The sequence below is a fragment of the Triticum aestivum genome, chromosome 6A (assembly GCF_018294505.1).
Source record: "Triticum aestivum cultivar Chinese Spring chromosome 6A, IWGSC CS RefSeq v2.1, whole genome shotgun sequence".
NCBI classification, from domain to species: Eukaryota; Viridiplantae; Streptophyta; class Magnoliopsida; order Poales; family Poaceae; genus Triticum; species Triticum aestivum.
Window position 1 is genome coordinate 618869963 of NC_057809.1, and position 11662 is coordinate 618881624.

Sequence of the window (11662 nt, forward strand, 5' to 3'; positions counted from 1 at the left end):
TCGGTCTCTAAATAATCTTAATTGCATGATTTGAATGCTTGGTTTGCTCTCGGCCTTTGCGCCATCGGCGCAACTGGTGATCTAGTTAAACATAATACATGAGAGAGAGGTAGACTTGGAGTACAAGGTAAGGTTATTGAAACTATTTTATCTCTATATATTTTGTCTCTAATACGTATTTATCTCTAACTCAAATATTATATATCTAATAGTTGCAACAAAGTTGTCATTGAGAGCAAGGAAACAAATGCGCAAATGAAACTAAAGTTCTGTACTTATGAGTGAAATTGGACCAGTGTTTTCATAGAGGTTCACTACTAGCATCTCTCAACTCAAGACAGTGGTGACATACGAATGTAAGCACATGTATATGTAATGCAATCATATAGTTTATAACATAACAAATAATAACATATGTTTGCATCATCTTATGCAGTCAATACCTCCGTAGACCACTAAAATAGTTCGAGATATGTGCTATCAGTAATCTGACTATGTTTCTACCATTCATTCACCACCAGAGGAATCTTAAAGTGGAGGCCCATTTCAATCTCGCTCCAATATATATGTATGGATGCCATTTTTTTCTCGATGCCAAAATTCCTCACACTGTGTAGTTCTGGTTGATGGTGTCAATGTCGAGCCCCTTAAGCCTCACGACCGACTCAACGTGGCCCTTTAGTGTGCTCAACTCTCTCAGCCTGCGAATAATGATCGGGAAAAGGCATTAGCAATCAACGTCTTGCCTGTCTTGTTTGTTCATTTAGAATATACCTTGCAATCTCAGCTCTTCTCTTGGCTTGCTCAGCTATCTCAGTGAGCTCATGGTAGCTGTTCTTATTGAACAGTGTGTTGGAGGCCTGCTCAGGTTCTTGAATGCTATGAAGCGTCCTCTGTGCGGCAGCCCATTGTTCGTCCCTCTCCACTCTGCCGTTGTTCTTGGACAAGGAATTGAGGGGGATTGGCCGGGATTGAGAGAGGTTGACTCCCCAACGAGTCAAAATCCCACGAAATCTCCTCCAATTCCGTCCAATCCCCTTGGGAGGGGGTTTAACCGAAGAAGGCCCTGTGGTGAGAGCAGTCTGCACAACAAGGTTCGGAGGTTCATCAACTTGGTGAAACCTCTCTGCCCTTCTCCTCTTACAGTTGTGCCACCCAAGTTCCCTTCATCTCTCCTCCCAAGGCGGGTGCAAGAAGTCAAGAGGAAATAAGAGGGGAATTGCTTGTGGATACCACAAATAGAAGAACTGAGAGAAGAGATAGTTGTGGATTTGCAATTGCAATGCAAAGAAAAGAAATGCTAGGCAAAATGAAGATGGCCGTACTTGTGCTTCTTTCGCCTGAGCTCTAGGAGGATCAGTGTCTGTCCGTCGGCCAAGACGACTCCTTGGATCAGTTTCCTGCAGAGATCAACAGTTTATGTTTTTTTTCGTACAGATCAACAGACCAATTTTCCTGCAGACAGTTCTTTTCATACAGATCAACAGTTTAAGTTTTTTTCATACAGACCAACAGATCAATTTTATTGAAGGATTGGTTTAACAGTTGAGCAGACAATTACAGATCCTAATCCTGTTTGTAGTTTGGTTAGTCTTGTTTTAGCTCCTATTAACCTTGTTCATTATCAAATTACAGCTAATGGCGACACTAGGTATGCTTAGCAAAACTAATTCTTCCAGGATCAATACATCATATGGCAGAAAATATTTGGCCTTTATTTAATTAGCTTACATTAACACTGTTCACTTTTATTAATTCAAAAATATGTAAGGATTGTATCAAATATTTTATGTGGTTAATTTTTCATTGCAAGAAATTATATGCAAACACATAAATACTCTGGTACACTAAAATTGAGTAAGAAAGTCATGTTTCAAGTGAACTCTACTGCTGACCTCTACATAACTTTCTGATTAATTACCAACGACCAAACTAATTGAAGGAAGACTTCAAATGCTGCGTATCTGCCTCAAGTTAATAGTAATTCATACCTGGCCTGTGGAAGAACCCGTGACATCTTTCAAATATTGAGACATGTTCTCTATCTCGTCCAACTCACGGATTATTTCAACTACAGTAGGTCTTTTATATTGGTCAACTTCGATACAGGCTCGAGCGATCTTGATACATCCCGTCTTCACTTGCGGGTTGTCCAAATCTGACAATTCATGCCACTGCGGAAGTCTCAGAATCAAGACTAATGATATTATGCCAGATTATAGTTAAGCAAAAGTCTCCTTACATTATCAAAATCGATGACGTTACACCCGGTTACTAGCTTTAGTATAATAATGCCCAATGCATATATGTCTGACTTTAATGATATTTCTCCCGTGTTTATGTTTTCTGGTGCCATATATCCCCTGCATGATAACTTGGTGAAAAAAAGAATTGAAGTTGCATACGGCACAAATTAAAGAAGAGCTAACAAACAGAAGTGTCAAGAGAATTGGCTTACGGCGTTCCCCGGATAATCTTAGTATAAACTATGGAGTGGCCATCAACTAAACATCTTGCTAGACCAAAGTCCGTGATTTTTGCCTCCATACCAGCATCCAGCATAACATTCTCAGGTTTGAGGTCCAAATGACTGATGCGTTGTGCATGAAGGTAGTGCAGACCCTCACATATTCCCTTTATTATTCGGTACCTTATATGCCACCCATTTTCACCCCGTTTCTCTGCAAAAGTAAACAAATATTACCTTTTTTGTTAGGGAAGCAAAAGACTATTTAAAGGAAGTTGCAATGAGACTTCCGTTTGTGGTGTTTGTTCCAGTAATAATGCCCACCCAACGATGTGTCATGCTGAGGAGCGAGGACCCGAAGAACGAAGTCCCTCCACCCCCGCTCGTCCCGGGGTCGACTCTGGCAGCTCGGGATACCCCTGCCGCCGGCACACCCTTGGGCTGCCTCTCGCCTCGCCTTGTCCTGGGGGCTCGTCACCATTGAGCTCGCCTCGGCCCACATCTGGGGCCCAGCGTGGCTCTCTGTCCCGGTTCCGTGTCACAGCCGTCTGGGCTGTGCACGCCAACCACCTCACGATGAGATCATGGCCAAACATTGTTGTCCTCCTCGCTCAGCTTGGACGGTCTGCCAGAGGTGCTCACACATTCCTAGATCTGGGCATGGTGGGGGCTATCGAGCCGGCTGGACATCCGTACATGCTTGGTGTTCCTGTCATCGGACGGTTTTCCCTTGTTTGCTCTTGTTGCTGACAAGATCATGCAATGGTGAACCTGAGATCTTTCACTGGATCTATTGCTCTACCTTTAGCTACCTCTACTCCTAGACTATGGTGGAGTTGTGCTGGAATCCTACCGGATGATTCTACCTTCAGGCCTCAATCTGATTTTAATTTCTCCTAGCCGTGTATCTGGGAAGGATCGGAAGTTGGCGTTCACAAGACTGGCCTATTCTCTGGACTGTTATTGGTCTCCATCCCGTGAGGGGACGCTGTCAAAGAAACCTAGGACCTCTTGCTTCCATGTCTTTAAGGATGAACTCTTGCTTGGTTAATCATTTTGCTTGCATGTGTGCCATGTGATGTTTGGTGTAAAATAATCTAGTTGTTCACCATTACGCAGGTCCTAGCTTTTAATTTATTTCTAAGCCTTGCAAACCTTGTCAGCCTTGGGTTGAGACCTTAGTATCACCTGGTTTCATTTTTCTCTGGGAAATGTGCCAGGGAGGTTTCCTCACTATTCACCTAAGGATAAGTGTCATGTTTATTGCCCTGTACAACTAGTGGGCGGCAAGAGGAGATCCTCATGTAGGTTTACAGAAATTAAGGTGTCACTCCCTTCAGTAACACAGGAGGTGACCGCGCCCACCACCCGCTACAGGTCGGAGTCGTTGTCAGGGGTGCCCATACTTGCACTATTCATCGCTGTAGGGTGGGTCAGATCCAATCTCCAAAGGTGGTGCTAGTAGCCGATCGCAGCTCACTGGTCCCCGCTACAGGTGGATGTGGCTTCCGTAGAGTGGGTCGTCGTCAAAATCCGGCCTGATTCTCTAGTAACCATGTGGCTGGGGCGGCCAAGGGTGGGTGAGAAGCTACCTTCCCGCTGTTTCCCTTCTATGGTTGACGACCGCAATTTTGGTGGCAGTGGAGGGAACAAGCCATGGATGTCAGGGTGGTGGTCCTAGGTGGCATGTTGCACATTTGTCTCTTGGGAGAGCATCACTGTTGGTGGCGGACCTTGGTCATGCAGATGGCGAGGTGTGTGGTGGCGGGTGGTCGTAGTGAGACTCTTGTCGTTGATGAGAGTCAAACCCTTGTCTGGATCAAGGGTCCCTATTTTCTTCATGGTTGATCCTCTGCCGAGGAACCATGGTGGCTTCAGTCTCCTCGGTGGGGTACGCGAGAGGTGCCTGCAAAATCCTTATCCGCGCCTTAAGCTTTATCCGATAAACATAGGCAGTCAGGTATCTACTCAGAGGCAACTTCCAGAAAAATACCTTAGTTCCTAAGGTGTTGGGTTGCAATGGAATGCTCGATTACATGGAGGCGAGCCATCACAACAGTGTCGGGAGTGTGATGTCTCTGTGCATGAGACGTAATGCTGGCCATCACAGAGGTGCATGCACAAGTTCCAGCACCCGCGGCACCGGCACAGTGGCACGCTGGCATGGACATTGTAGTTGGCTGGGCGAGGAATCATAGATCTGTAGGCTCAATGGCGCAAAGCTAGATGAATGTGGCTTGACCGCTTGCCGGATCTGGACCCAAATAGGTTACTATTGGAAATAAGCCCTAGAGGAAATAAACTGTATTATTATACTTTCACGTTCATAATCAAGTTTGTATGTCTGTGCTAAAATAGCATTGATTCTTGAAGAGACTCGGAGAAAAAATTCAATTGCATGTGTGGAAAAATAAACACTAATATGATCCCTAGTCATGCTGCAAAGACTACCTCTTGTATTGATAATGACCCTATTTTTCTAATCATGAGCATTGTTAGAATTCATCTATAATGAGAGAACCTTGTTATCAGACCAACAGAGTTAAATAGACCCAACTTATGAATTACTACGAGATCACGTCGTTATTTTGTTATTGGAGTTTTCATGTAAAGTTTTAAAGTTTAATTAGTTCCTTAGACCATGAGAATATGGCATGCAAACATGCCACATGGTTATCTTGAGGTTCATACTCCAAGTGGGTGTGAATAAAGTAATTCCTGGGTATACAGAAAAAGTATGTCCGAATGTCGATAGTTCAAAACTGAGATTTGGTCCTTTAACCTATGGAGAGGTACCCTCTGGGCCCAAACTGTATTACGGTAGCATTACCGCCTAGCCAGACGCATGTGATGAAGACCATGACATACTAGAATACATATACGAGTAAAGAGAACAAAACTGACAACAAGGATAACCGGTATAGTGATCAAAGTGTTGATCATGGGGCTATAGATAATATCTCACCGCAGGGTTTGCAAGGTATCCATAAACAAAAGTTTGGCTCGAGTACTTCACAAAAGTTATCAAGGGTGTTCAGATCCCGTTCTAAACTATTGACCCGAAAGTGTTTCAAGTCATGCCTGCTTATTTGCGAACCAGAAGGGCCACCCACTTAATGGGTAGTAATTAAGATAAGAACCAAAATATGAGAAAATGAGCACCGAAAGTGTTCTAATTGGTCCCGGAAGCGTTTCATCAATTTTGAAAAGGTATTATATGGTTTCAAAAAAATAGATCTATATATGGAATGTTTTGGAAGGTTTTGGATGAGCCAAACACTTCCAAAAAAATATTGGATTTTACTTAGGTGAAAAAGTTTTACAACCTAGGCTCAAGGGGACAACCCCTAGTGGGCCAAAAGGGGCCTAGAAGGGGCGCCACCTATAAAAGGAAAGGGGTGTGAATTGAACAAGGATGGGAGTTCTTCCCTCCTTGATTCAGATGAACCACGGGAGGACTTCTCTCCCCTCTCCACCTATCTATATTTGGGGAGAGACCAATCCTTAGGGAATCTCTCTGGCATAGGTACGCTCTGAACCAGGTCTAATTTTTCTAAATGTTTAGACTCCTAATTAAATGGGTGTACTCCCGGTCTAATTGGTCTAATACAAATTAGACTCCTAATTAGACGAGAACATCGCTAGGCTTTCTTTCTCATGTTTTCTCGTAGTTTTTCTTCTTGGCGTTGATGTGCTGACGGATTAATACTTCGGTCTGCGTGGATACCTAGCAGTGGTCATCGGCAGATCATCTCAGAGAAATTCTTGTGGCTGGGAGGTATATCCTAGTTGGAACCGTCACACTTAGCCATCTTCTTCACTGCTCCCACTATTCTGCTAGTTGGTGAGTTTGATATTTACCATCATCTTCATGGTGTTCCTGGATGCGATCGTGTAGAATATATGTTTTGTTGTTGCATAAAACGTTTCTTTACAATTTTGGCCCTTTGGGGGGCCGGGGGGGGGGGGGGGGGGGGGCACAGGTGGCAGAGGGTACTAGGTTTCGATGTGACGTGCACGACTATCATAAACGAGACGGTGGTGCGGCTGCTATTGGAAGCAACTGACAACTCTTTAAAGCCTTAAGAAATTCTCAGAAAAATATGGTGTACCGGTGGATTAAAGTTTTAATAACATGTCAAATTTTTGGATCAAAAACGTAAACAATCAATGATGAGTAATATTAAACTGTAAACAATACTATTTATTCCTTAACAAGATTTGGCTATCTTCGATGTTCGAAATGAAACTGAGAGGGGCCTCGAAAATTTGCATATTTCTAGAATATCACTCCTCATATATTGTATTTCTTTGTAGTATTCGAGAACCTTGAAAATTGGTTTCCACAGAGTTTTCACAAAAAATTGGTTTCCACTGTATACTTTCTCTTAGTATAATACATTCGTCTAGAATTTTGGCACAAGTACCACAAGTAGGAAGGTAACTCTGAGGTGATATAACTAATGTTGGCATTAATTGCATGATAAAGTTCGAAGTTGAGCCAGCATATTTCAGAAGAATCATTTACATAATTGGTTGTGACACTTATTTCTATAGCAGAGAAATGAAGTTTTAAGCCATCTATACCTTCAAGATAGTCCCGAATGTTTCCATTAGGAGCATACTCAAAACAAAGCAGCCTTTTTTGTACCTCTGCCATCACATAGGCCCCATTATATTCCATCACTTCCCCCTGGGTATCTGAACAATAGCCTAGAAATCTTACTATATTCTTGTGCTTTGCCTTTATTAAACATGTGATCTCATCCATGAATGTCTTATCAGAAAGCTCATGTACATTGGAGATCTTCTTTACAGCAACCTCCCCATTTTGCAAACTTCCCTATATTTCTCGTGGCATTAGCATTTCACTACACCAGTGAAAATTTATCATTAGCAAGGCAATCAAGAATAGGCCATACCTGGTAAACAACTCCAAACCCACCACGACCTATTTCGTTAGAAAAATTTCCTGTGACGAATTTCAAAAGACCATACGATAGCTTGATGGGCTTTGCACTTGGATCAACCAATAATCCCTCCAAGGCTTCTAGTTCACCTGCTTGACTATCATTCATTTCTACAATTGAAAATGCCATCTCAAATAAGAACAAATAGAGTGTAATAGTGATAAATTTTTTAGATAAAAAGTGTCTATATTGGTTCTTACTATGAACTTGTGCACAATGTTATTTTTATTGCTCCAGGGACACGAGGAGGTTCAACAATGAAACATAAAGCATATTTCTTCAAAACAGGGCAGCAAAGATAAACTGCCAAGAGCATGGAATATGCCTGCCAACCAAATGTAGCCAGCCGAACATTCTATGTTGGACATAAAAAACATGGACTACATAGTAATGATGGTACGAAAAAACACTACTCGTATGATCCTAACCACATGTATCTTGCTTCTGCGATTACTCTTGAACTGTGGTAAAAGCTACCAATAGGTTACTAGGGAACTCTAGGTTACTATACATTCTCACTAGGAATTTACCATCGTCCGTCAGTTAGAGAAAAATATTACTTGCGTTGTGATGATAGCCATCTATACATGGTAACCAAAGCAGCTCTACTTACGACACAGTAATACAATTACCACATATTAGCTACTTGCCATTGGCTCGTAACACCATTACCATTACTAGAAGCTGTCATTCTTTATACACGGAAAAATGTGGACTGGTTTGGTGGATCTGGGACTCGTCGATGCATGTAGTAATTAATTTAGTTCTATTACTATTTTTACCAAAGGTTTTACTACCAAGTGGGAACAAAGTAATTTGATTTGGTGGAGCGGGGACTGGGTGCGTGCATATAGTAACCGTTTTAATTCGATTACCATATTTACCAAAAGGGTTTACTAGCAGGTGGAATGAAAATTGCTGGGTAGGCCCAGCGACCCACGCGATCTAACCGGAGCGCACAATAAGCGTTTTGCGATTGGGCTCAGTTTAGTGCCACCGTATATACGGCAGTCTCCATTACTTGTACACACACGGCCTGACATAACTCATGCAGTCGGTTTTGTCGGCCATTTCATGGAAGCGCCAACGTCAGAGCAGTGATAGCCTGGAGCTTGTGGGCTTCAGCGACTCCGACATGGTGGCCAGCGACTTGGACGACAGGAAGAGCACATCTGGAGCGATCTTCTTCCTCGGTGGCAGTCCCATATGATGGCAATCTGAGAAGCAAAAGGTGGTGGCTCTCTCTTCATGTGAAGCAGAGTACATTGCCAGCTCCACCGCTGCCTGTCAGGGCATCTGGTTAGCTCGCATGCTCCGTGAGTTGCTGAAACAAGGTACAGAGGTGTTCAAAATCTTCATCGGCCACCTCGCTCAGGAAGAACCACGCTCTGCACGACAGGAGCAAACAGGTTGACCTCCGGTACCATTTCATCCGTAACAACATCGAGAAAGGCACAATGGTGCTCGAGTTCATCCGCTTCGGCAAGCAGAAGGCTGGTATGTTGACCAAGCCACTCGGGGAAACCGCTTCCAGGAGCTGTGCTTGAAGATCGGCATTCTCGACGTTAGGCGGGACACCTGAATTAGGGGGTCATTGTTTGGATTTCAGTTGCGCGAAATAATGCTGCCATGGCAGCCGTTTTGGTTTCACTGCCATGGCAGCCAAAATCGATAGGTGTTAGTTTTTGTCAGTAGTTTCGGTTAAGTTTATGTTAGCCGCATGAGGGCACGATCGATGTGTGCTCTGCGCAGATAGGTAGTAGGCCTGCTGCATGACTTCGTCCGTGATGGCACGGGCACGATGAGGCTGTTGCGCGCAATATGGCACCATTTAGGTTCACTCAATAAAAGGAGAAGAGAGAAAGAATGGCAGTAGAATTTGCGATGCACAAATCCTTCTCTGCCGCGTTTTTCTTCAGAGTGAGTTCTTTTTTCTTTCTTTTGCGGGGTTCTTCAGAGTGAGTTCAAAGAAAGTGAGTGAGAGAGAGATGGGTAGGTGCTCCGACTAGCATCTCCAGCAACAGTTATGGAGAGAAAAGTGTATTTTTGTTCCTTCAAGTTCCGCAAAAGTATAGACTTGGTCCCTCAAGATTTTTTTGGTATATATTTGATCCTTTAAGTCTAAAAACTGGATAAGTTTGGTCCAAAAACATATTTTGAGTACGTTGACCAGGGTTGGACCATGTTTGACCATGTTGGCCAGGTTTGACCGATGAATAGTATATTAAAACAAATAGCAAACAAATTTTAAAAATCTGAAATTTTATGACAACTAACATGCTTGGGTGCGCTTGGTGCATGTAAGTTTTTGTGGTCAAATAACATCTGAGGAGCTCTATGAAAAAAATTTGCTTTTTTGTGAGCCAAAATTAGATTTTTTTTTTGCCACGAGCTCCTCGGATGTCGAAACACAACACAATTTTCACGCACCCAAGCATCTTGGTTGCCTCAAAATTTCAGAGTTGGTTTTGATTTATTCATTTTGCTATTTTTCTGAATTTACTGTTAATCAGTCAAACCTGGTCAATGTGGTCAAACCCGGCCAACATGCTTAAAATCTGGTTTTGGACCAAATTTATCCGGTGTTGAGACTTGAAAAACCAAATGTATACCAAAAAAATTGGAGAGACAAAGTCTATACTTTTGGAGAACTTGAGGACCAAAAAGATACTTTTCTCCGGTTATCGAATGTGTTGAGCACTGATTATTCAGTGAACAGAAGGATGCGCTATTCACTAAGCTAGTATGACTCAGTTAAACTATGAAGAAACATAACAAGTTGTGTGAGAATGTCATCAATGTGCTCTCATAGCAATTTGAACGTGCTACACAAGTTTGTTAGATCAGTAACTAAAATACCCAAAACAAGTTTGTTCTAAAAGCAATTTGGTTTTTTCCTAGGAGAGCAGATGCCGTGTATGGACCTTTTGGAACAAATGAATTCCATAGGAAGTAAATACTACAACTAGTTGCTCTAACATTCATATTCCCTTAACAGGCTTCCAGTTTTGGACAATATATGCTGCAGTAAAAACGATTTTATGCCATGAAAACATACATAGATTTCAAAAGAGCAAAGCCAGACAGTAAAACTGGAAGGCTAGTTAATCATTCAAGAAGAAATTGACGAATAGATTGAGCACTAACCTGGAAGACGTGCAGTTATGCAGCTAGTTGCTAGGTCGCATACGAATGATGAGAGAAACAAGACAAGATTGGATCGACTCATCGACCTGCATAGCCGCACGCTGCATGTATCTAAATACCGCCGAGATGTGGTTGATAAGACCAAACACAGCAGCACATAGTGGCTCCACGTGATGGCTCACTGGGATCCAAGCAATACCACGTTAGGGAGCATTAGACTATACGACAAATGTCTGCCTCTGTGTGTGTAATGAAGTAAAGGGCAACAAGAGGCACGCGATTTGTTAGCTTTACTCGAACCTGATGCAATTAACAAGACTAAACAGAGTACTACTCCCCTTTTATTTATATTTAATAGTAGCAGCTTCATCATACAAGGAGGGGCGGTGGTGCACACGTGATGGTCCAGGGGTATCCAACCAATAAGCACTAGATCTTTTTGCGCGCGTTAGACTGCGCTCGTCTTGCTTCACATCTAGTATTTGTTGGTTAACCAAGGTTGTCCCATGTTAACTCTAGATCTGTCCCTGAGCTTTGCCCATGCTGGGTATCTAGTCTACTCTTAGTGCTATCAACTCATTTTATTGCTGTATTTACAATGTCATTTTCGAAGGAAGAGGCTCAGGATGAGTCCGACTTTGAATTAAGAAGCCATCAAACGGTCAGGATTACAGTGACCATCAACTAAATAAAGAGAACGAACACTGCAAGAGCAAGACTTTAAGCTGAGCGTGCAAACCACTCGGTGATGGCTAAATTCACCTCGGTAACAGGTATGCCGAGTGTGGCACTCAGCGACGCGCAGTCGGTGTAGTAGTGGCTCTTGTAGATTTAATAGCATTAGCAGCGCCATCATGCAAGGATGGGTCTGCAGTGCACGTGATGACCCAGGGGTATCTAACCGAGTGAAGTTTATTTTAAACCTTATACTTGTAGCGCTCGTCAGTATCGAACCCTCACGTCTAAATCCTTGAAATTGATACCCTGACATCTTTGATCCCGGTCACTATAAACCCTGCACTGATCCTAAGCATGTTTGTCGCCCCAAAATTTACAATCCCCACCGGGATTACCAGGT

General features: G+C 42.9%; 1 protein-coding gene across 1 annotated transcript; it reads right to left on the reverse strand.

The window, feature by feature from the left end:
* Positions 1-371: 371 nt before the first annotated feature.
* Positions 372-10803, reverse strand: LOC123129174 (cysteine-rich receptor-like protein kinase 40). Its single transcript, XM_044549408.1, has 9 exons — positions 10585-10803; positions 7390-7547; positions 7055-7310; positions 2459-2681; positions 2243-2363; positions 1992-2174; positions 1326-1400; positions 775-1082; positions 372-701 (listed from the first exon to the last, which is right to left on the reverse strand). The coding sequence occupies exons 1-9, from the start codon at positions 10664-10666 to the stop codon at positions 605-607; spliced, it is 1503 nt and encodes a 500-aa protein (XP_044405343.1). The 5' UTR covers positions 10667-10803; the 3' UTR covers positions 372-604.
* Between the last annotated feature and the right edge of the window lie 859 nt (positions 10804-11662).